General features: G+C 40.6%; 1 protein-coding gene across 1 annotated transcript in view; it reads left to right on the top strand.

Annotated features, from left to right (window-relative positions):
- The window catches only part of ARAP2 (ArfGAP with RhoGAP domain, ankyrin repeat and PH domain 2), a 195,656-nt gene that overhangs the window by 97,038 nt on the left and 72,034 nt on the right, over positions 1-26,584 (top strand). Inside the window, exons 16-19 of the mRNA XM_084625426.1 lie at positions 6,588-6,732; positions 9,837-9,939; positions 10,591-10,789; positions 13,137-13,200. Coding sequence (XP_084481552.1) covers positions 6,588-6,732; positions 9,837-9,939; positions 10,591-10,789; positions 13,137-13,200 — 511 coding nt within the window. The remainder of the gene's footprint in view (positions 1-6,587; positions 6,733-9,836; positions 9,940-10,590; positions 10,790-13,136; positions 13,201-26,584) is intronic.

Here is a 26,584-nt window from a genome sequence, read left to right on the forward strand (position 1 = left end):
GTGCAGTTTCAGCACAGTGGAGTCATCCCCTCTCCAAGTTTTGCAGCAACAGCAGCCTTATCCCAGCCCACCACAGAACAGTGAGGGGGAATAAATAGAGGCAGAAGCTCAAGGGAAATTTGCTATGTAGCTGTCTAGAATTAGAGAGTTGGTGACTGGTGGCTGCTAGAGCCTTCCAGAAATTGGAGGCTGAGAGAGCTGGAGAACTCTCTGAACAGTGGGATGGAAGGGAGTCATGGACCCAGGGGCTGCATTTTTGGTATGAACATTTTATTCAGAGAGACAAGGTGGGTGAGGTAATAGTTTTTTTGGACCAACTTCTGTTGGTGAGAGAGACAAGGTTTGAGCTTACACAGAGCTCTTCTTCAGGTCTGGGAGACTTACTCAGAGTGTCCCAACTAAATACAAGATGGAACAGATTGTTTAGCATAAGTAGTTAACATGTATTTCAAGAGATCTTTCAAGGTGAAGAGGTCCATTGATATCCCTCCAGTGAGAGGGGAGGAAAGAGGGTGGGAAGCATCTGGGGGAGTTGTTAGTGGGATTGTTGTAATGAGCCATAAATCCAGTGTCTCTGTTTAGTCTATGATTTTTGGTGTCTAGCAGAGTAATGAATTTAAGCTGCTAGGCTGGTCTTCTGAAGGTGTTGTGTGGGTTTCCTTTGAGGATGAGGTCTGGTAGGCCAGATATAGAGTGATCGCTTTGTGATAAGGTGATGTGTTGTTTTTGTCTTTTATCATTTTTTCTGAGAGAGTTCGTTTGAGAGCATAGGGTGTTGCAGTTCAAAGACAAGACAGGACAAAGCTTTTTGCAAGCAAGCAAGCTGGTCTGCTAACGGGCTTCTGCCTGTCAGCTTTCCACCTTCCCCTTTATTCTTTCTCTCCCCCCCGCGCATTACATTCTCCAACAGATAAAAGGAATACACTGGCTTTGTTTAACATTCTTATTTACCAATTTCTATCTACCGCATTCCTTGCTCTCGGGCCTTGAGCCCAGTCCTGAGAGGCTTCCCGCAGTTCCTGTCATCTGGGCGAGATTCCAAGGCTCATGTCCTTGAGAGGAGCTGTGTGTGCACAACTCCTATACAACACTCCGGGTGTGCCCTGAATGTTGCCAAGCACATGAACCTTGTATGAATCCTACACATAGGGTTTGTCTGGGTTCATCCACATAGTTGCTATTGGGGTATTTAGTGCACTGGATGAGGTATACCACATGTTGTGATAGGCATGTGTAGGACCCATGGATCTTGCAAGGTGTTTTGGGGGATGGGAGCTGATCGTTGTAGTAGTGAAGCTATGGCTGCAGGTTTTGCATCTGGTGCCACTTTGAGTTGGTGTGGCCTGGTCTCTGTGGAGCTTGCTTCTGATGGTAAACTTGAAGAGTTTGAGGGGTCGGGGTTGTTTGAAAACTAGAAGAGAAGGTTCAGAATGATTTCTCAGGATAGGTCCCCATTTGAGTATGAGTTGTACTTGTTTGATGATACCCCATATAGGCTGCAGTGTGGGGTGGTATGTGACAGCTAAGGATGTGCGATTATAATGGAATTTATTTCTGCTGATTTTCTCAAGGTATTTGGGTAATCCATTCCAGGATGCGATCTACTTCTCTGGTGGAGTTCCCTTGTGTGGTGGAGGGTGATTTTAAGTGTGTTAAGGTGTATATTCTGGATTTTCTCCTTGGAGCATATTCGGTGGTATATGAATGCCTGGCTGTAGATAACTGATTTCTTGGTGTGTTTGGGGTGGTTACTGAATCTATGAAGGTAGGTGTGGTGATCCATGGTTTTCTTATATATCGTTGTCTGTAGGGTTCCATTGCTGAAGCTGATCGTGGTGTCCAGGAAGTTGATGCTAGTGTGGGAATGTTCCAGAGAGAGTTTAATAGACGCCGTGGTTGTGGTGGAAATCTCTGAGGGAGTTTGTCATCTGTCCAGAGGATGGAAATATCATTTATGTATCTCAAATATTGGTTTTGTGGTGCATTTGTCCAGAAATTCTTCTTCAAGTTAGTCCATGAAGAGGTGGGCATATTGAGGAGCCATCCTAGTACCTGTGGCTGTTCCCATGGTTTGGCTGAGCAATCTGTTCCATCTTATATTTAGCTGTGATACTCAGAGAAAGTTTCCCAGGCCTGAAGAAGATCTCTGTGTGAGCTCAAAAGCTTCTCTTTCTCACCAACAGAAGTTGAATTTCGTCACCCACTTTGTCTCTCTAATATCTTGGGTCTGACATGGCTATGACACTTCATACAATATTTTATTTTATTTATTTGTAGTTGCACATTGTGGAGTGTGCAGGAGGAATTAAAAAACCAGAAGACGGACAAAATTCCATCACTGATGCTTTTTAAAAAAAAAAAGAAATTTCTGAATTTTTGGGGTTCTGACTCCTGTTATAAAATTTTGGGGTTGGCAATAAAGCAGTTTGAAAGCTTTTATCAAAGAATTCCAGGTATTTCCGATACTGAATTATATTAAGTATCGCTTTTAATTCCAAAATGCAAATATTTGTGTGATGGATGCTATTTTGGCCAACACACTAGCGATTGAACCAGGGACCTCCATAGCTGAAGAGCCAATTCCCTATAGCAGAATCTGTAACAAACTCTTATCCTCTATGGATTGAGCACAAAGGGGAACCGATAACACACATTCATCTGTGGGTTATACCAGCATTTTCAAGGACCATCTGTGAAATACAGATCTGGATCCAGTCTTGACCAGACCAGACGTGGATTTCTGTATGTGGAATAAGAAAAGGAGTACTTGTGACACCTTAGAGATTAAGGTGCCACAAGTACTCCTTTTCTTTTTGCGAATACAGACTAGCACGGCTGTTACTCTGAAACCTGTATGTGGAATAGCACAGTTCTAACAATCTTTTTTTTCATGGCATATATATCCTTCTCACTGGAGAGAAGCAAGGATATCTTTAAAATCTGAGGCACAGGATTTTAAGGAAATGGCTATTTTGTCAAATATGTTAAAATATGCCAATAATGCAATGTATTTTAAAGGGTGGTTGTTCATATATCCATTCTTGGAATTTTACAAAAGTTTTCCAGCTTTAATTCACCTCTTAAAATAAAAGTACTACTTAAGTCCTTTAACAAAATAAATATGTTTACAAAAAGAGAGACTGTGAGCATCACTCCAAAGTGTTCTGTAATGGCATCCACTAACGCAAATGAGAGCTTTATAAAGAGTAACTTTTCAGAGGAAGGTTATGCATTTAAAACCTTTTTGATTTTGTTGCTCAACTACACGAGGTTTTTTTACACCTATTTTTCTGACCAGCATGAAAATTCTGATAGATGGCTCTCTTCTTACTGAAAGTTCTGCTTCACTTTATTTTTACATATTATTTAGTTACTTGATAGAAGAAGGTAAATAGCAGTGTCTTTTTAGTGCTATGTGAGGATATTTTGGATTAGCAAGATTATAGAAATACACTTGAAATGTATCGAGAGATTCAGGATTTCCCAATAGTAATAATTACTGAAAGTTCCCAAGTGTTCCTCTCAGTCTTGGAAAAGCCCCAAACACTTCATTAAAATGCTTTCTACTGGCATTTTACTGAAAGAAAAACACCATAATTGGAAAAGAAGCAGATTTTTTTTTTCTAGCTGCCTTTGGCCTCTGAAAAATTCCCTTGTAAATTTATACAGTACATGTTTGGGCTTGATCTTTGATTATTTATTCGTAGTGATTTAAAATTTGTAAGACACACTGTTTTTAAAATGCATTAGTATCTATTTACGCTTAAATTTTGTTTGCCTTCTTTTACTTAAATCACTAATATCAAAGTACTTACCAATGGGAAATAGAGGCACAGAGAGGCTAAGCGAATTGCTCAAGTTCACACAGGAATCTGTGGTGGAGAAGAGAATTAAACCCAAGTGTCTCAAGTGCCAGGATAATGCCCTAATGACTGGACTATCTACATTCCATGAAAATAGAAGATTTGTGGATTAAATAAGTATGATTTAGTGGATTTCTACTGTGTTTTCAATCCAAGAGAAGACGGTAGGCCTGCTTTTTGTGGACTTCTCATTGTAGCACTAGCAATGACTTCAGCAGGGATGAATAGCATTTGGAGAAGTGTTTGTTAGTTAACAGAAGTGTTTGGAGAAGTGTTTGTTAGTTAACAGGTGTTAATAAGCAATGAGAAAAGCTCTCAAACATTACTACTGTTCTGGTGCAATAGTGTTTATTTTTTTTAGGGGAGAAAGAAAAGCTGGATGATGGATGTCTTCTAAAACATTTAGCATTCTAAAGCCATTCTCAACAAGATTATAATAATTCAGCTAAAATTCTGCTCCTATTAGAGTTGAAAATCTCTTAAACTCTACACTGAAACTTGGAATTTTGCATAGACCGGCGATCATTTAAAAATGAGTGGTCATATTTCTTTTTAAAAACTGATTGTATTCAAGATTATACACCAGGTTGTTAAACTAAGCTCACGCTGCGCTTCAGACTGTTGCAAAATCTTTAGACTTGTCAATAGGCATTTTAAGCCACTGGATGTTTTCCTAGGTCCTGGTTATGAGAACTGATCTGTGTTTTTCACTTTAGCTGAGTGTTAATGTGCAAGAAAGTGAGGATTGGTAGCAGGGGATGGCAAAACCAAACAAACTGTAGGCTAGTGAAGTGATGTTTTTTTTCCAGTTATCTTATACATATGTCAGCTATGCCCTGTAGGAACATTCCTATTCTAGTGCCAATTAAATGGAATAGTTTGTGGTGTGGACATATGTTCATTGCGAAGCACTTAAAACCCAGTCCTATGAAGAGCTAATATGCTCCACTCTCACTTGCAGATGATTTTTATCCTGAGGTTACTTCTGTCTACATTTTAGTGTTTCTCATTGGGTCCTGGGTAGGACCGCTGAGCCTAATAACAAATTATTGCTTTACCTATTCAAACCGCTGTACAAACATTAATTAAAACACAAAGCTATTGTATGGTTCTGATGTCTGTGCCCACTGGAGAAAATTACCTGAACATAAACCCTCATTAGCCAATTGAAACACGGTTGTTGGCAGAGCCAGTTTATGAAATGGAACAATCCAAGAATAGGGTTTTTTTTCCTACAGCCTCCGTGCAAAATTACAAGGCTGAGAAGGTTCTGCAAATCCAGCAATATGGCTTATCATCTTTTAGGACCTGATCCTGTGCAATGCTGAGTGCCCTTAACTCTCCTAGTGGAACTTAAGAATCATTCCTAACCTAAGATGTACCTAGAAATATACAGAGGGACACAAAGTTTATAATGTGTTATCTCTTAAACTGTGTATGTTTTTTAGGTTTCTGAAAGGTAGGAAACATCCAATTTTAATAAATGTTTCAAATAATGCTGTAAGTTGCTTAAATCTGTTTTCACAAATAAATGTATATGGTAGCTTTTCCTATCTATACTTAGATGTGTCTCATTGATAATTAATTCCAGATAAAATCTGGATTAACTCAACCTCTTATAAATGCTATGTATTGTTTGCTACATGTTTATAGCACTGTATGCACATAAATATCATCTAACCTCAGCCAGAAACGGTTCCTAGTACATTTATCCTCAAGACATAAACGTTTGTATGTGACGCTTGAGATGATCTCAATATTGACTTATTAAAGAACTGTTGAACATGAGGTCTTCTAGACACCAGCATAGTTACAGTGTATATATAATATACCCTACTATAAATAACTCCATTGAATTCCATGGAGATTCATTGTTGTGAGCGCATGGAGAATCCTGTCCTCCTAAAACACCAGCCAAACTAAAAATTGTATTAGATTAATGAAACAATCCTTTGGATGTTCTCTGATTTGACAGCGTGAGTTGCTAGTCTTCTGGGAGCAATTTTTCCCTCTTTTCTAGATCACTTAAAAGAATAAAACTTTTGACACTGTTTTTCCTGTTGTGTTCTGTAGTCTGCAACGCATATAAGTTCTGGACAGTACGACCTTTCATGTTTTTCCTCGAATCTTTGAAAGGTTTAGATTGTTTTCCTTAGCCTTATGACATTGAGTGGGCACTGTAGCATCACCTTACAGTGGAAAATGGATTGACTCTGTTGGCCTCTATTTCCAGTGTTCATGAAAAAAATAGCAGCACATTTTCTCTGTTGTGTGTTATGATTCAGCTGTTCATTTTGCAATCAACTGTTGTCAAGATACATTGTTCCTGCAACTTTCAATGTTTCTAACTTTGGAGGTTTTTTTAATTCTGTATCTTGTGGTTCTGTAACACTGAACAAACCAAATTCAGCACTAAATTTTCTACCTCCCATCAAGCTGTGTAAACCAGCAAAGGGAAACCTGTAAAGCAACTTGGTATCTCTATTTCTAATACTTATAAAATTTAAAATGAGTGTATTATGTTCACAAATATCTGGTTGAAATACTATACGTTAATAATCTATCTTTCTTTAGGATTTAATAGGTATTACTGTAGAAGTGCTACGAGTGAAATCCCAGCCCCCTTGAAGTCAGTGGGAGAAGTCCGTTCCCATAGCTGCGTATCTTACATAATACTAATGACTGTAGTATACTGTGACAAACTGAATATCTTTTTACTCACAGACTGCAATAAAAGGTGGTGTACTTTGGAAAGTGGCTTCTTGAGTTACTACGAAAATGATAAAACAACCACTCCTAGTGGTATGATTGACATCAGTGAAGTTATCTGTCTTGTGGTGCATAAAGAAGACTCCTTTTTAAATATAGGGTAGGTTCCAAAATTAGTCATTCAAAATAAACTAAGACATTTTCTAGCCTTTGTCCTAAGAAGTGACTACATGTTCCCTACTGCTTCACATGTTCCTGGACTCTTACAAAAGAGCCGAGCTGTTTTATGTGGGTGACAAGAAATAACTAAGTAGTCTTTGGCAATTTTTTTTATTAGTCAATAAAAATGTAAGGAAGTCCACATTTTCTGTAAAAGGAATTTATCCTTAATATACCAATTGCTAAATTATGATAAATTCGAACATTCATTTTGGATACTGACTTCTCCCCCAGGCCAAAACATTTGGCTTGTGCCTCTCTTCCTGCAAATAAAGGAGACAGTTCAGAGATATCCAACAGTCTCTAGGATTTGATCATGTATCTTCCAACCCAGGGCTCACTTCTTCTGAACTGAACCTCACAGCATGACTATTGAAGAGCTAAGTAATTTCCAAACAGAATGTACTTTCCAGTATAACAGATACTGTCCTAGCCACACACAAGACTTCCACTGTTTTGATTTATGCAAGAGTCTGGACACACATCTTCAGGTGTCAACGCAGATTGACAACAGCCTAGAAAGCCAGACATTCTTGATCTTCTGGATTTCTTACACGGTTAAAACTACATATCGACACATCTCTGTGTCAAATACCATCATGAATGCGGGCTCATCTAAATCTCTGGTATATGTTTCTACGGTATTGGGTTTTCTTAAGGAAACATATATTCAAATGAACAATCAGGCCTAACTTCCCTATTTTGGATCTACTCACAGTGCTACAAGTTGATGTTAGCCATCCATTCAAATCAATGTCATATATAACTCCCTTAATTCCTTTTCCTAAAGCCCTGCTTCCTGGTCACAAATGCATCTGCAAAAAGTGTCTTCAGAATCTCTGTCTTAGAAAATGTGACTTTTATTGGGAGACTCTGTTGTCTAGTGGATAGAGCCGTGGACTTGGACTCGAGAGATGTAGGCTCTATTCCTGGCTCTGCCACTGGTCTGCTGGGTGACCTTAGGCAAGTCACTTCCCTTCCCTGTGCTTCAGTTTCTTCGTCTGTAAAATGAAGCTAATGATGCTGAACTCTGTTATAAAACACTTTGAGATCTACAGATGGAAAGGGCTTGACAAGACCTGTATGTTAGCATAATGGATAGACTAAATGAGCCCTTTGAGGTCCCTTCCACCCCTACATTTTTATGATTCTTATTATTATTTATTATTCATGTTCTGTGAGGACAAGAATGGTCACATGGTTTAGGCTCTAAACTTGGATTTGGGGAATATATATTCACTTCCCAGCTCTATCACAGACATCTTGTGCAATTCGGTTCCCATCCTAGTGAATAAGGATGATATTTCTGCCCTGTCTCTGTTTTTGAGATTTTCAGAAAGCACGGTGATGGATCTAGATTGACATAGAAAGCACATGCATGCATGGATCTAGATTGACATAGAACTGGTTGAAATCATTTGAAAGTGTGGGGAGGGGGTAACAACAGTTTGACATTTTTTTTTTCCTGCTTTTTGACTGGCAGAGATAGAAAAGGTAGTCCATTGTACTCCAGAGTCTTTCACAACAGAGGTTTAACTTTTCCTTCCCTAGACTTCAGGAAATCATTCTTCCTTCATTTTGCCCAAAGCCTTAACACACAGGAAAAAAAACCACGTCATGCAATATAGTGAAATCTTGGCTTCATTGAAGTCAATGGCTTAACACCTGTGGATTTCAGTGGTGCTAGAATTTCACCTTAGATGTCTGAAGAGAAGTTAAAGGGTAACTTTACAAAGCAAGAAAAACTCCCTCACAATATCTTTATGTATTTGCATCCAAAACCTCCAGAGGAGATGCCAGTAGTATTGTATTACATGAAGCCACAGAGACACTGATTCCAAAAAGAATAAAAATCCATTCAGCAAGTTTCAGGACAGTATCCTGGGAAGAAAGGACATCAACACCCACAAAGGAAATGTATAAAGCTGACCCATGAACACATTCATGAACTGCTACAGGCTTGGCCTTTGTTTCTTTGCAGAAGCATTTTTTGTCTCTACGGGGCCCGAAATAAATAAATAATGTGTCTACTAATCTCTCCCTAATTAATTCTACCTTACTGCTTGCTACATCCCAATTGTATCTGCCTGGGTGAAAGGTCTAGAGTTAAAAACTCCTTGCCTCATTTCCTTTCTGGGAATATTTCCTCCAGTCCAGCCCACGTGAGAAGTTTGTTGGGTGACTATATGATGGCCTCTTGAATTTCATGTCTTTTCTTAATGGAGTAGTATAAGCTGTTACTATTGAGATGCATAGCCTATTAATAATAAGAATTTCCATATAACTTTGGAAGTGCTCGCTTGGAATGAGGGTGAAGGAGCATGAGGAATCCGCAGAGCTTGTAGTCAAATCTGAACTGCCTCCGGTATTTGAAGAAGAGTCACAACCCAAATGTGTTGGACTAGGGGGAGAGGTCAAAGAGCGGATATCATAACTCATTAACATTGTACTAATTCATATAGGAAGGATCAAGTCATCATTTGATAAATTTGGCTAGAAATTCAGGCTGATTTTCTTTGATAATGGCAGCATCATTATTTTTATGTTGCAATTAGCAAAATGTGAATTTTGATTCGCCAACCTTTAAAATATTAGGTACGTTTTAATATTATTTATGTATTAATATTTAATCATTTGCAACATCCTTTTAGTGGGTAAATAGTCCATTTATATTCAACAAGCATAATATGTTTTGAATGTATTTCAACAATATTTGTCCTGAAATTACATAGAATTGCAAATTCAAGTAATAGTCTTCCAATGAAATTTTCATTTCAACTTAATGCAAAGCCCAATATGCAATGCCCTCACAAAATGTATAGACGTCAAAGGTACTGTAACTATCCTGCTATGACTGCATAATATAAGCTGTTTTATGGTAGTAGCTACTTTATATATGTAACATTAGAAGAAAAATGCAGATGGATTTTCCATAGGAATGAGATAAGGAGAGCATGAGAGAGAGAGAGAAAAATTGAGCTCTTGACTATTTCATATTATGAAGCCTAAATACAATTGCCTTTTTTATTCTCTTGCTTGCTTTAGGGCCATTTTTACCTTTGAAATCTACTTACTGTCAGAACGTGTTTTTCTATTTGGAGCGGAAACTGCACATTCACAGAGGAAATGGACCTGGGCAATAGCCAAGGTAATGCTGATAATTATCTGTTCAAGTCAGGCCAAGAGCCTTTACATGGGATATAAAGTGGCATTGTTAGCTTAGAATTGTCTGGGAAACCATTCTTTAATGCAAGTTGACTAATACTGATCTGTCTGGTGTGCAAAGGCTTTTTGTACAGCAGAAGAAAGTATCTGTTGTACTGTACGTGTGTATTGAGGTAATGCAATGAAAGACAAGGAGAATTGGTACGCAACATTCTAACACTGCCCTTAAGAATATGGTTGTAGATGTGCTCGTGTCTCAGTAGGGTTAGTATCAATAGATCCTGATGCACGCAATAGGAGCTTACATCAATTGAGCAGTGTATGGCTACAATTATGCTTTCCGCAAATTTTCTACTGAAATAAAACAAGGTACGTAAGGGTTACATTACTTATAATAAAAATAGATCATTGACTTTGCAAGCTTAAGGAGATCAGAATTGTAAAAATTTACTATTCCTCATTTTACATTTGGTTTTAGGATTTAATTTATGTATTTATTTTTTATCCTTATTAAGGGGTGCAATATCTATCTATATTGTCACCTCATCCCCACTTAATACATAGGCATTATTACTTTATGTACGTATATCTTTGGTATTTGGAGTGGCTTATTTTTTCTCATTTTTCTTGGCAGCATTTTGTCCCCTTTGTGGCTGAATGTTTGTTAAAGAGAGACTATGATCTGATTGGCCAGCTGTACTACAAAGATTGCCATAATCTTGATCAGTGGAGAAAAGGCTGGTTTGCTATAGATAAGTCAAGTCTACATTTTTGTCTTGAAATGGAGAATGCTCAAGCGGATTCAATACATCTAAGGAGACTGCAGGAGCTAAGTAAGATTTCAGAGAATATATGAAATGTATTAGTGTGTGTTCTAAGAAACTTATTCTAATCTCCGCTTTTGGGAATATCTGTATAACATTAAAATCATGAGTGTCAAGGAATTCAGTGCACACATCCCATTGCATGCACCAAATGCCATCCCCATCCACTCTCATACTCTGTATCTACATCTGTTTCTCTTTTTCCATTGGTTGCCCAGTTTAAAGCCACTTTCACAGCATCATAGTTAGTAAACCAAGTCTGGTCTAGTTATAGTAGTATCATTCTTACAAGTGTGCAGGATCATAGAATAATATATGACCTATTGGGTCTGTTGTCTTTTATTCCTGTCAGTGCAGAAACATTCAACATGTATTCTTGAGATGAATGACTGGTCTAGTTTTGAAGTATGCAAATTTACTGGAAAAAAATAATCCTTTTAGAAAACTATTTCGCTATCTAGTGTTTTTCACTCTTCTGTTACTTTTGGTATCAAATTTTCCTTGCTCAATTTCATGATGCGAGGAAGATAGGAGTATATTTATTTAATACATTCTATAGTATGTTACATTGTGCTCCAGAATAGAGTAATTAGATTTTGGAGTCATCTTTAGTTTTATAATATAATTATACAGAGCAGGGTAGTATGGAATATAGAGCAGGGGGAAGAAAAGGTTAGAAATTATGCTCTTCATAAATTTTATTATCTCTTTCTATGTAGTTCTTCATACATGCTGCTATTGTATCTATTTGTAGCTCTATCCAACTGCACAGCTGTTATATCTGAGACTGTTTTGCACTTCAAAGCAACTTAAAAGCCAGCAGATCTCTTGACCTCCTTTAATTTCCCGCATCAGTACCGTGAAAAGCACCTATTTCTTCATGAATTCACATACGTCTGGCTCACGTTTAATCTTTGGAATACTTTCTGGGCTTGACTTACAGTTGCCAGGTCTGTGGACACCAAAATCTGAAACAATTGCACTGGGGATTAGTTAGTTATGAGAATTCAGAATTTCAGGGTTTTTTGGCTATGCATTTGTCTGTGCAAGGATGCATGGAGGCCTAATTTTTGAATATTGGTCATTCTGCAAGTAGTATTGCTTTGATTCTGATGATGGAATGGATGTCTTGTAATACTAGTGATATAATTGCTTCTGAATTCCTAGGGTCCCAGACTGTCCATCCTCCTTAGATTCTAACTTTTCAATTGCCAGAAAGTAAGGGTCTTTCCCACTAATGAGGAAATTGAATTATATACTGGTAACTGAAGTTTACAAAATAATAATTCTTCAGAGTCACTTGCTACTTTTTCTCCCATCTTCTGTGTGTTCAAGCAACTGTGAATTTAAATAAAAAGAAAAGGAGTACTTGTGGCACCTTAGAGACTAACAAATTTATTTGAGCATAAGCTTTCGTGAGCAATAGCATCCGATGTAGTGAGCTGTAGCTCACGAAAGCTTATGCTCAAATAAATTTGTTAGTCTCTAAGGTACCACAAATACTCCTTTTCTTTTTGCAAATACAGACTATCACGGCTGCTACTCTGAAACCTGTGAATTTAAATGAGGTATTGTGTATATGTGACACAAAAATGGAAGCTACTGGCATTTGATACATGCACCAGGATACGCTTACTGAACTTGATTGAAATTCAAGATTTTGCCGTCTCTTGAGTAGATGGCAACATGAAGATACTCCATAGACTCTTAGAAAGAGATTACCTATTCAAAGAGCCCAGTTTGTAGGTAGGTAAAACTCAGTTGAAGCATTTTTGTGTGTAGCAGACCTTTTACTGATTAGATAATACTGCTTATAAAAATATAGTGGCGTATGTTACATATAATCGATATGTAGACTTTTATATAGGAGGGTAACTATGTATGTATGTGTACTTATGTATACCTATATAGACACACCCAATATAAATCAACATAATCAAGAGCGAAAATGGTCTTCACGCTACGCTAATGAGTTTTCTCCATAATATGACATTGTAAATATTCACAGTCGTTGGAATACAAGCAAGCTGAATCCAGTTTGCTTCTGCGCCTTTACAGTACTGTAACATGCTTTTTTTCCAGGTTAAGGTTAATTTGATACAGCAAAACAGTGAGGTGCACTTTACATTAAAAATCTGCTTATTTTTACTTGGTTATTATCCAAGTTGTTTTTCTTGATATACTTTTGTGATCTATTGTAGTTTATGGTTTTATGCTTTGACAATTTGTCATATAGTCACTTTTTCAAAATGCATGCTAAATTTAAAACATTTTGATGAGCTTCATGTTCCTTTGGTCATTTAAAATCTGTTACATATATTTCCAAGAGGAAAATGTCATTATGTTTTGTTTTCAGCAATCAGCAGTCTGATTCAAAATGGAGAAAAAATAGATGTCCTGCTGCTTGTTGAAAAAGGAAGGTAACGTGTTCATTTGTATATTATCAATTTTAAAACTAGTAGATGTGGTCTGATTTTTAGGCTGATTGGGTTTTAGGATTCTTGTTTATCTGTCATGTTTTCGCAGTTGTGGTTTCTAAGTAAATTGTGGCCTTTTAGAAGAAAAAAATTGCTTTGTTTATTAAGTAAATTTTAAGTTTGTGTCAGAAAATGCTAACAGTTCATTTTAAGTAAGTAAAATTTTCATATTGAGAGATTATTCCATCACTCATATTGAGGCCTTGTCAGAAAGCCCTAGTTTCCTTTCCCAAGTAGACAAAAAGAATGAGAACCCTTCTAAAAATTTCACACTGCTTCTGTCTTTACTTGACTATTATATCCCAGGTTCTTTATTTAAATCAATTTAGAAGTAAGAGTAGGTATGTGTGGTTCATCCTTTTTATTCTTAATTTAATGCATGACTTTAATCAGTAACATACTGGTAGAAAAAGGACTTTTTGATACTAGTTGCAAGGGAATGTTAGTGAAGCAATGTCTATTTCAAAGTAGAATTTTGTAGTTCTGATTTCTAAACTGTGCAGTTTTCCTTGTACAAACAAGGACAAGTTTGCTCAATAACTGGTCAAAGCTACTTCTTGACTGATATGAAACCTTCATAGAATTAAGATGAAAAGCTTGCACATTCCTTAGCTATAGTTTAGTTGGATAAAACTAAGTGAAGGATGGCTTGCCCAAGCCATTAGCAATTTCCTGCCAGCAAGATATCTGAAGGAAAGCAAGTGTGATGAAAACAAAACTGACAAGATAGTGATAAGGGGTGTGAAAATGAAACTGTTTTCTTCATGCAAGGTTCAGACCTTAGGAAAACAGCATTGTGTTGGAAGTCTGATATGGACGCCACTCTAAAGACATTTTCAAATTTAGGGGAAAGAACCCTCATCTGATGATGGGACTGTTGATAATTATATGCTATTGAGGGAGTGAATGATGTGCAGGTAAGTACTGAAGACAATGATATTTGGACTAGTGGCCCCTTTGAACATCTGGTGATGGCAGAAGATGGGTTTGTTTTCTTCTCTTTCTTTCTTGCTTGCTTGCTTGCTTGCTGCCAGGAAGGGGGAGAGGAGGAGAGAACAGTTGCGAAGTTGCATTTTTGAATGATTTGATTGTCATTTATAGCAAACCTCCAATAGCATAAATACCTGTTACATCTATGTCCCAAGTAAATTATTGTCTTACTCTAGGAAACTCATCTGTGTCTCCAGTATTTTAATTCTCTCACAAGCACTGTTTTAATGTCCTAAAATGTATTGCACATCATAACTGAATATGGCAACACAGATGGAAAACTAACACCTTTCCCGGAGACGTTTTTTGAAAGAAACATATTGAAAGGTTCGGTGATATAAAACACAGCCCAACTAGGGACCCAGTGGGTATGCTATTCAAACCATAGTCCAACAGATTAATGCATACCATACATATAATTTCAGAGATATCAGTGCTTGGAAAAGCTTCTAGCTCTAAATCAGATTTTATTATTGCTTTCATTATAATATTTCTGTCAAGCAGAGACAAGTTTTCCCTGAACTGCTTTGATAGTTTAATGGAAATTCTGAACTATTTGGAAGTAATTCCAGCAGGAGCATCCGCTGATTTTTTATGGTGAGCATTAATATGTTGAATTTTTCTCCACTTAAGTCTGCCACCCTAAATTTAAATGCATAGTGTTCACATTATCTGAACCATTAAAAGCCATATGGATATAAGAGCTTTGGCATAGTAATGGTTTCATAGGATATTACTCCATAAATCTCCAGGTTTTCAGCATGCCTGCCAGATATTTATCTGGTAGCGATAAGCAATTTATTGTGGCATGATTTTGAAGAGTTAAAAATACTACTTTAGTATGGTTTCTATTCAGCTTTGATATATGAAGACAGCAGATTAACCCCTTAGTACATCTATATGTAATTCCTCAATATTAAATTCACAGTTGCTTCAACACACAGAAGATGTTAGAAGTTAGTATTGACCAAATGTGTGGTGGTGGTGAAATAGCAAAGCCTCCAGAATTTCCTACTATGTCCATGAGCTTGTGGTCATGTTTTTGTAGTGTACAATTTGCTAAATTGAGTTCCAGGAGCTTCTAGGCATGATAAATCTATATTTTGATATATTGTCATCTTTGGTATTCCTTCATAAGTCGTTTAGAGAAAAACTGCACAATCCAAAATATCAATAAGCAGCTAACGGGAATGAGACAAGATGAGAATAGTTTGTTACAGAACCATAGAACCTTGAAAGTGAACAAAACACTTAAAAATTCTTTGCATCAGTGAATGAATCAAGGTGGCAGATTCCTGCCTCCTCTTTTAAAAAAAATACAGTTGGGGGAAGTAACAAAAATACCTTGGGCAAAATCTTGGCTCCAGTGAAGTCAATAGGAGTTTTGCCATTGACTTTGGTGGACCAGAATTTCATCACATATGGAAACATAAACCATTTAAATGAACAAGAAATGCTGGCAAAGAAAGGAGAGGGGGTGTGTTTAACCACTTGCATAATTACTTATGAATCTTTGTGCCTTAAATTACACTTAAAATATACTTGTGCTGTCATAGCACAGGAGGTTTAGTACATAAAAATGATTCATAATGTGACAGTCTAAAAGTTTGCTGACAAATTTAACCATAAAGGCAGAGTTTTATTAATCTTGATATTTCTAGTCATAGTAATAAAGCTGAATGGTGTTAAGTTTTAAATTATGTTACCTGAGCAAACCCTTTGCTTATTTCCGAGGCTTAACTTAGGCTCCAGCCCACAGTGAAAAGGAGGAAGGGACCCCACGTGTATTTGAACTTTGAGAAAGCCTTTGACAAATGCTCTTAAGCAAGCTAAGTAGTCATGGGATAAGAGGGAAGGTCCCCGCATGGATTAGTAACTGGTTAAAAGACAGGAAAGAGGTTAGGAATAAATAGTCAGTTTTCAGAATGAATAAAAGTAAATAGCCGTGTCCTCCAGGGACCTGTTCTGGGACCAGCCCCGTTCAACTTATTCATAAATGATTTAGAAGAAGGGGTAAACAGTGAGGTGGCAAAGTTTGTAGATGTTACAAATTTACTAAAGATAGTTAAGTCCAAAGCAGACTGTGAAGAACTACAAAGAGGTCTTACAAAAGTGGGTAACAAAATAGAAGATGAAATTCAGTGTTAATAAATGCAAAATAATGCACATTGGAAAACATAATCCCAACTATACATACTATGATAGGGTCAGCCTAGATGGCTACAGAAGAGTGATAGAAGGCAGATATATTAGTCCCAGATTAAGTAGATCCCTTTTCCCTGGGTAAGGTAACGGGCAGTTCTAGAACAAGCAGGAACCTGCTGGAACCAGTTCAGGCAGGCAGGCTAATTAGGACACCTGGGGCCAATTAAGAAGAAGCTGCTAGAATCAGTTAGGACAGGCTGGCTAATCGGGGCACCTGGGTTTAAAAAGGACCTCACTTCAGTTAGGGAGAGGCGCGTAAGCAGCTGCAAGTGAGAGGATATGCTGCTGGAGGACTGAGGAGTACAAGCATTATCAGACAGCAGGAGGAAGGTCCTGTGGTGAGGATACAGAAGGTGTTGCGAGGAGGCCATGAGGAAGTAGCCCAGGGAGTTGTAGCTGTCACACAGCTGTTACAGGAGGCACTCTAGACAGCTGCAATCCACAGGGCCCTGGGCTGGAACCCAGAGTAGGGGACGGGCCCGGGTTCCCCCCAAATCTCCCAACTCCTGATTAGACACAGGAGGAGTTGACCTGGACTGTGGGTTCCACCAGAGGAAATTGAAATTGGCCAAACTGAGGGCTGCCGTGAATCTCTGAGGTGAGCAAATCCGCCAATAAGCACAGGACACACCAAGGTAGAGGAGGAACTTTTGTCACAATACAAAATTATGGGGTCCAAATTAGTTGTTACCACTCAAGAAAGAGATCTTGGAGTCATTGTGGTTATTTCTCTGAAAACATCCACTCAGCCCTGGTCTACACTTGGGGGGAGGGGGGTCGAGGGAGGGGAATCGATCTAAGTTATGCAACTTCAGCTGCGTGAATAACGTAGCTGAAGTCAACGTACTTAGATCGACTTATCGTGGTGTATTCACCGTTATAAATCAATTGCTGCCAGTCCGCCGTCGACTCCGCCTGCGCCTCTCGCAGCGGTGGAGTACAGGAGTCAATGGGAGAGCACTCGGGGGTCGATTTATTGCGTCTAGACTAGATGCGATAAATTGATCCCCGCTGGATCAATCGCTGCCCGCCGATCTCGCAGGTAGTGTAGATATACCCTCAGTGTGTAGCAGCAGTCAAAAAAGTTAACAATATTAGGAGCCATTAGGAAAGGGACAGATAACAAGACAGTAAATATCATTATGCCACAATATAAATTCATGGTCTGCCCATACCTAAAACAGTGCTTGGAGTTCTGGTTGCCCCATCTCAAAAAAGACATATTTGAAATGCAAAAGGTACAGAGAAAGGCAACAAAAATGATTAGGGATATGGAATGGCTTCCATATGAGGAGAGATTAAAATGACTGTTCAGCTTGGAAAAGAGATGACTAGGGAGATATGATAGAGGTCTATAAAGTCATGACTGGTATGGAAAAAGTGAATAAGTGTTGTTCACCGCTTTACATAACACAGGAATTAGGGGTCACCCAATAAAATAAAAGCAGGTTTAAAATAAAGAAAAGGAAGTACTCCTACAAAAAATGCAAGATCAACCTTTGGAACTCATTGCCAGGGGATGTTGTGAAGGCTGAAAGTATAAGGGGTTTGAAAAAATATTTAGATAGGTTCGCAGAGGATAGGTCCATCAATGGCTATTAGTCAACGTGGTCAGGGATGCGACCCCATGCTCTGCGTGTCCCTAAGCCTCCAACTGCCAGATGCTGGGCCTGGACGATGGGATGGATCACTTGATGATTGCCCTGCTCTGTTCATTCCCTTTGAAGCATTTGACAGCAGCCCCTGTCAGGACCAGCACCTATCTGACTCATTGTGGCCATTCTCATGTTTTTATGTTCTGTTCTTATGTGTGTACCTTTCACAAAAGAAGAACCTCGCCAAGTCTGGCTTGTGATACGATGCTCACTTCAAAATGGAGGAAGACAGTTTTCAGAGCCTCTTTTTATTTTATTTATTTTAGTTTATAACAATTGTGTGTACCCTGTCATGATTCAGGGCAACTGCACATGCATTTTTCCCTTCAGTTGTTCAGCAAGTTTCCAGCTCCTTAGCAGTTGCCTTTCTCGGGTGGAGACCCATGTCTCCCTCCCTCCCTACTAGGATATTCCCAGGTCGAAAAGTTCCCTGCTTTCACTGTTGTTTCCAGCAAAAGAGAGTCTGCCTAAGCAGACCTGCTTCATTTCTTCCCTCAGAGACAGGGCAATTGCCAACAACTGAAGTTCTCACACAGCACTTCCTATGAAGCCTATTTTATTCTTAAGGTAAAAGCACTGCAGAGAAAACATAAACAAACAATAAAAGAACTACATGCATGCTAATAAGCTTATCAGAGAGTACCCCAACTCTCGCTAAGTCCTTCAGATCCTCAAAAAGGCTTTATTTTGTCGTCACAAATTCATAACAGCATTAGCTCAGAAATAGCACCCTCATGAAAAGTTTATCCCCTTCTTTATACAGTATGAAGGTCTTTGAACTGTAGTTTTCAGGAGCAGGTAATCAGAACACAGCCTGTTGCTCTTCTCACTGTGTTGCTTCAAAAGGATGGATTCAAAGTTGGTCTTTTGCATTCTCCTCCCCACAAGTATCTCCTAGGAAATCCACTTCACATTTTTTGTCCCAAAAAAGTCCTTTGCCATTCCTACTGTCTCCCAGATATTGCATCAGTCCGGTCTTCTGGCTAAAGAAGTTTCATACAATCCCACAACAGTACACAAACATTTGCATTTTCAATAAAATGGTCCCCAAAGGTGTTAAATGTAATTCAGTAAGGCTTAACTTAATTCTATAAGGTTTGCTCATGATATTGCAGGATGCTGTCATATCTATTATATTCCCTTCCAAGCTTTGTGTGGTAGGTGGAAGGCATGTTCCAGGGTCATGTGCCTTTCTTGGAAAACATGGTACTTGCTGGTTCCATTCCATTTAAATCAATAGGGATTCAGTTTCAGAACTTTCATTGATCTCAGCTGTGGAAATACTGTATGTGGAGACGGGGAGCTAGCCTAGTCCCAAACTTTGTAGGGATATTCCTCTTTAAGTATTGCTCCTAACTGTAATAGAAGTATGGATGACTGTCAGGTGTCACACTTAAAATGTTTCTACTAATTTGAGACAGATTTCTTGTTCAAGTAACACATCTCAAAGCAATAGAAACTTTAAAGTGTGACCACTGCTGCAATGGTAAAATAATTATAGCTGTAAATGTATGTATTTTTTGTTATTGGACCCTGAACCAGGAAACTCACTGGTATGTTGTGTATGTGTTTATATGGATATACACTGAATGTTGATTTGAAACTACTGAGATGGAGGGTCAGCTTTACTAAACACCTAAACAGACAGTTGCCTCAGGCAGCAAAATGTTTAGTGACTGTTTACTTTGTGATTGATGGTGGACGGTGTCTATGAGTCTTATTGCCTGGGGCAATAAGACTCCTAGAGGGCTAGTCTACACTGGCAATGCTAAAGCACTGCCGTGGCAGCAGTTTAATGTAGCTTGTGTGGTCACGGCAGAGTGCTTGGAGAGAGCTCTCCCAGCGCTCTAAAAAACCTGCCTCCACAAGGGGCGCAGCTACCAGCACTGGGGGTGCGGCTCCCTGCGCTGATGCACTGTCTACACTGGCGCTTTACAGCACTGAAACTTGCTGCGCTCCGGGGGGTGTTTTTTCACACCCCTGTGCGACAAAGTGGCAATGCTGTACATTGCCTGTGTAGACAAGCCCAGAGTCTTGCTATGGAGAAGCGCACAAGATTTTCATAATTGTTAATGAATGATGAAAGGCTTGTGAGTAGGGGCCAACTTAAAGATTCTCAGTTAGCACAATATCCGCTCCAATTCATTCTTCTACTTGTGCAGTGCCTTCTTCTCGACAGGATTAGACAATAGCAACATGGCGTCTGGACTGTTTCACAAAGGCACCAGCTACTCAGGTACAAAGCTAATGGTCAGAGCATATAAATTAAGTGCAATAGGCAGTAGAAGATTGCTCTGACAGAGCTAAATCAGAGTCCACTGTTATCAGAGTCTGTAGTATTTCTCTCTCTGAATTTCTAGCTCCTTGAAAAAGATTTGAGTGAGACAGTCCATTAAGGCAAAACTCCAGTGGACTTGCCAAATTTACAAACCTTTAAACCTATAAAACAAAAAACAAACGCTTGAAATTTATTTTGATTTAAAATTAAAAAAATAAATGCTTGGAATACGGAGGTATTTTGGTTTTACCTGGTGACAGGCAGTAAGACAGAGAAACTGGCTCACCCTTTGCTGCAGCTATTAGGAACAGTAAAAGACTCGTAACACTGTTTTTTAAGTAAATTGGAATCTGTATTGAAAAATGTTCCTTCACCTGCTTCCCTGCCAGAACCTCCTGATCCACCTGCAATATGAATGGAACTCCCCATGGCAGCCCTTATTGCTCACAGTATAGCCTCTTGTTACCTGGAGAACTTCACTGCCTCTCTCCTGCTCACAGACTCATTCCACCATCAGAACTGCTTCCTGATCTTCTCCTTGAAGCAGCAATCCTTTTTCCATCTCCCGTATCTGGAGCTTCCCACAGGGTAGCCTTATACCGCAGCTACGCATACATATCATATTTCATCCCTTGTGTTGGTTCCCCCATCCAGTTTGCTCCTTCATGCTATATCCCTAGTTCTCCTCCAGCCCAGGCACTACCCATTTGGCAAATCCATCTCCCATTCGCGCCCTATGTTTCCCTTGCTCTTCCACTACTGGGAGACTGATCAAGTTGGGTTGGAGAGTCTAGTTGGCTTGCTGGTGGACTGTCTAGTGGGGAGAGGAATAGTGTCTGTGAACAACTGTGGATGAGCAATGGAGCATGTATTATAAATTGTAACATAACATGTAACATGTTGTATAGTTATTATTGCTGGGGTACAAAAGATATTGTACTGTAGAAGGTGTTGGTCAGGCTCAGCATTCTTAAGAAAAGGAAGTGTTGACCTCTGGAAAGGTTTATGCTAAGTCACTGGAGTTTTCCTTTAAGGAATAACGAGTTGTTATACAGGCTTATTTTTATTAAAGGTGGTTTCTTCAACAGACACTCCCCCCCCCATCCTGTTAAGTATAGGTGAATACTTTCAGACCAGACCAGGTGATGTGATCCAGATGGTGCTTGTTTCTCTTGCCCTTTTCTTGTACTTAAGGTATTTTTTTTCTTATTTAGACAATAACCGCTTCCTACATCATGGCATAATTTAATTATACTAATGGTTCTTTACTTACATTGCTTTCTTGGTTACCCTTTGATGTCAACAGTAAGACTTCTTATGAAATGCAATCATGAGCATAAAATGAGGTGGAAACTACTGACATCTAGGGGTTAATCTAGACATAAAACACAAAGTTGTACATAGTTGAATGGACCTTGTCAGTGCCACCATCATGATGTTGTGCAGGGGTATAAAGACTTTCAGGTGCCATTTGAAAGATCTCTGAACTTTGCCCTTTGTTGTAATACTTGTCTGATTCTGAGCAGCTTCTCCATTTTTGTCCTGTTTCAGTTATCCCCTTCCAGTTAAATAAATATAACAATCTGCTTGGTAATTTTCCACACATACTAATTACTAAGTGTCAGCGAAAAGAATGTGAATTGCTTAGGCCATGATCCTGCAAGCTGCTCCATGCTGGTGGACCTGCTTCCAAGGGCCCAGTCCTGCATTATACATTTCTTGGGGCAGGGACCATTTCACCTCTGTTCTTACCACATTTGGCTGGCACGTTGTCAATGCTCATCATGTCGTTTCTACTCCTAATTTTATGTCATGTGAACCTTTTCATTTGATCAGTTTTGTTTACTGGTAAAGGGAAAAATAGATTAAGATGCTGTGGTTTACTTGCAGCACAGCTCAGTGCCCTTTATGACAGGTGGACCCTGGCTGAAATCTGATTCGTATTTCAATAATAAGCGTTTACTTAGATAATACAGCATTTGCTTAGTATGTTCCACTCTTACAAACCTTAATTTGTACAAACCACTTACTTTTTTGAGTAAGCTTTTAAAATCCTTATTGTAAATCTGCCATTTTGATAGTACATTTTCTTAATTGTACTTCAAATTGTTTGTATTCAGTATCAGACATTTGGAGAGCATTTCATATCTCAGTTGCTGTGCAAAATAATTGTCAGTTTGTATGATGGGCAGGTATTTATAAATATAGTAGAAAAAGGATTTGTTTTCAAAGATTATTATTTCTTTTATAAATTTCAAAGTCCATCTGAGAGTGTTATTGACAGGTGATTCAATCCTGAGCTGAATGAGACATGAGCCCCTTTTACTGTTTTGTTTTGTCTCAGCCTCTGGCTGGATTTCTCTCTCTCTCTCTCTCTTTAGTAGTGGGTTTTGTTGCTTTTTTGCTACCGTTTGGTGAAAAATGTGTTGGCAAAGAGATAAGTGACATCAATAGATGATGCTAGAGCCGCAAAGCTGTCCCCCCAAATATATATAGTACTACAGAAAATCTTGTAAACTGTATTACACGGCTTCCCACATACCAGGGAATGCTTCAGAAACCCCCCGCCCCGTTTCCTGTTCATACCACCTTGCTGCTGGTTTGTAACATCACATTCGTACAGACATACATACCCAAAATGGCTTAGGGTTAGTAAAATGTTAAATTAAATGTACTTTGAGGGCTTGCTCATGTCGATTCCGTTCTAGATGTGTGCGCGCCCATGTGCACAGTCGTCAGAGATTTTTCCTTAGCGATAGCCATAAGGTTGGCCGTAGTGCCTCCTTGAGTGCTGCACTCATGCATTGGTATACTAGGCGCCCTCTCAGTTCCTTCTCACCGCCTGTGATTGTTGGTCGGAGTGCCTTGTCTTGCATCGCAAGAGCATTAGCAGTTCATACAGTCCATTGTTCTGTCGTCTTTGTTGGTAGTTGATAGGTACTTAGCTAATTAGAGTAGTAGTTTAGGAGTTAGAGTCCCAGCTGGGATTTCGTCTTGGAGTGGGGCATGCCCTGTTCCCCAGGATTTAAGCAATTTTCATCATCCAGCTGACCCATACCCATTAGTGACCCCCATGAGAACTGTTTAAAGTGTTTGGGGGAGTCCCACAGAAAGGATAAGTGCAGAATCTGCAAAAAATTTGGCCTCAAACTCAGAAGGAACAGGGTAGCCACTTGAGGGCCCTCCTCGTGGAGTCTGTGCTTCATCCTACCTTGGAGCCCTCTCGATCAGACTCCATTCCCAGCACGTCTGTATTGGTGCTCAGCACACCGGCACTGGAATCCACCCGGCACCATTTCCTCTCCCCGGTGCCTAACAAGCAGTTGAAGTCGACAGGTCTGCCGGCACCACATAATAAAGGGGCTTTGGGTAAAGGACCTGTGTCAGGCCACGTGCCCTCCCCGGAGCTGCTCAGGGATACTGCTGCAGTCGGACCCCGAGCCCAGCCAGGGAACTGCCTCTGACTCCTAGGAGCGGCAGAGGGTACTGGCCCCTAGTAGGGTCATCTGTGCCTGAAGCGGGCATGGCAGCCAAAGAGCAAGTAGGCCGGCCAGCACAGCAGATGTCAAACCAGGCAAAGGACCTTGCCAGGCCGCAGCATCTACGGGCAAGCTGGTGGTGGGACTGCCCCCTAAAGCAGAGAAGTGTTCCTGATTGCAGGCATTGGTCGCCATCACTGTGACCTCGGACCCCGGCACTGCAGCCTCGGTTCCTGGTTAGAAGAGACAGGTCCCAGACATGAAGATCTCCGCCTGAAAAGCATGGGACACCTGAGTCACGACGCCGATCCTTGGACCCATGGTACCGTCGGGGCTCGCACCAGAGTTCACCACAGCGCAGATCACCATTGCCTAGGCGGTCTCCCAGGCATCGATCCACCCTGGTGCGGGATTGTCCCTGGCCATGGCACCAGTCTCCAGCTCCCCAGTACCACTCTTTGGGCAGGCACTGGTTCTTGCCCTCTCCTTACCAGTTGCTGACGAGGGTCAGTCGGCAAACTCAGGAATTTACATCTCCACCTTGGTCACCAATGGCCTGTGATGGGATGTTAGAGGGGGTGGGATCTGAGTTACTAAAGAGAATTCTTTCCTGGGTGGCTGGCTGGTGAGTCTTGCCCACATGCTCAGGGTTCAGCTGATCACCATATTTGGCGTCGGGAAGGAATTTTCCTCCAGGGCAGATTGGAAGAGGCCCTGGGGATTTTTCGCCTTCCTCTGCAGCATGGAGCATGGGTCACTTGCTGGAGAATTCTCTGCACCTTGAAGTCTTTAAACCATGATTTGAGGACTTCAATAGCTCAGACATAGATTAGTTACAGGAGTGGGTGGGTGAGATTCTGTGGCCTGCATTGTGCAGGAGGTCAGACTAGATGATCATAATGGTCCCTTCTGACCTTAATGTCTATGAGCCTATGAAAGGCGGGGCCAGGTTGTCTCTCTTTTGCCAGGAAGCCCTCAGGCTTTGGAACTTCTGTGTATGACACGGCATCCATTTTGTAGCTGCACACCTCCCCAGGGGCAAGAACACTTTGGCAGATCACCTCAGTAGGACCTTCTCATCCTGCCACGAGTGGTCCCTCCATCTGGAAGTGGTCAGCTTTATCTCCCAGAAGTGGGGAACTCCCCAAGTGGACCCGTTCACATCCAGGCAGAACAGGAAACGCCACATTTTCTGCTTGATTCAAGGGATCGACGGAGGCTCCCTGTTAGATGCTTTTCTGCTCCTGTTATCGGGGGCTCTGTTGTACGCCTTCCCTCCAGTGCTGCTGATTCACAGAGTCCTCATGAAAATCAAGCAGGACAGGGCGAAGGTGATCCTCATAGCGCCAGCTTGGCCCCATCAGCACTGGTTTGGCACGCTGCTGGACCTCTCGGTGGCTACTGTTACAGCTGCCACTTGAGGACTTACTGTCCCAAAACCACGGCAGTCTTCTGCATCTGAACCTAACGGTGCTCCAGCTGACCGCTTGGCTATCACATGGTTAAATGTGGAGGAGCAGGAGTGCTTGGCTGCTGTTCAGCAGGTCTGGTTGGGCAGCAGAAAGCCCTCCACCAGTGCGACTTACCCAGCCCAATGGAAGTGGTTCGATTGTTGAACCTCGGATAAAAGTATTTGGCCCGAGCAGGCCTCACTGCAGTTGATCCTGGACTACCTTCTGCATCTCAAGCTCCAAGGCCTGTCCTTTTCATCTATCAAGGTTCATTTGGCCACTATTCAGCCTTCTGCCCGCCGCTTGAAGGTAGGTTGGTTTTCACCCAGAACTTGACTGCCAGGTTCCTCAAGGGCCTTGAGCACTTCTACCCGCGCGTCAGGTACTCCGTTCCGTCATGGGACTTAAATCTTGTGCAGTCACGGCTCGCGGGACCCACTTCGAGCCTCTGACTTCCTGTTCTCTCCTCCTCCTGTCCTGGAAGGTCGTGTTCCTAGTTGTGATAACATCCGCCCACCAGGTAACTGAGATTAAGGCGCTTACCTCAGAACTGTCTTCCACAAAGACAAGGTCCAGCTGCGGCTGCACCTGGCTTTCCTGCCCAAGGTGGTCTCAGTTTCATATGGGCCAGGACATTTACTTACCTGTCTTTTTTTCCAAAGCCGCATTAGTCGGAGGAGGAACAACATAGATTGCATTCCCTAGATGTCAGGAGGGCGCTAGCCTTCTACATCGAAAGGACCAAGCCATTCTGCAAATTGACGCAATTGTTCATTGTGATAGCCAACATGATGAAAGGTTGTCCAGTGTCTGTTCAAAGAATTTCTTCTTGGATCACTGCCTGCATTCACTGCTGCTATGATCAGGCAAAGGTGCCATGTCCAGTGATCATAATTGCCCATTCAACCAGGGTGCAAGCCTCTTTGGCAGCTTTCCCAGCCCATGTGCCTATCCAGGACATCTGTAGGGTGGCCACCTGGTTGTCCGTCCACATGTTCACGCCCCATTACACATTTACCTAGCAGGCCCCGGGTGATGCTGGCTTTGGTAGAGCAGTACTGCAAGCCGCTAGGCTATGAACTCCGAGCCCACCTCCAAGGATATTGCTTGAGAGTCACCTAGAATGAAATCCACATGAGCAAGCGCTCGAAGAAGAAAAAATGGTTATCTACCTTTCCGAGGTGTTGCTCAGATCCATTCCATTACCCACCTTCCTACCCCTCTGTTGGAGTTGCCGGCAAGAAGGAACTGAGAGGATGTACGGTTTGC

The sequence above is a fragment of the Lepidochelys olivacea genome (genome assembly GCF_965140295.1).
Source record: "Lepidochelys olivacea isolate rLepOli2 genome assembly, chromosome: 4".
Taxonomy (NCBI): domain Eukaryota; kingdom Metazoa; phylum Chordata; order Testudines; family Cheloniidae; genus Lepidochelys; species Lepidochelys olivacea.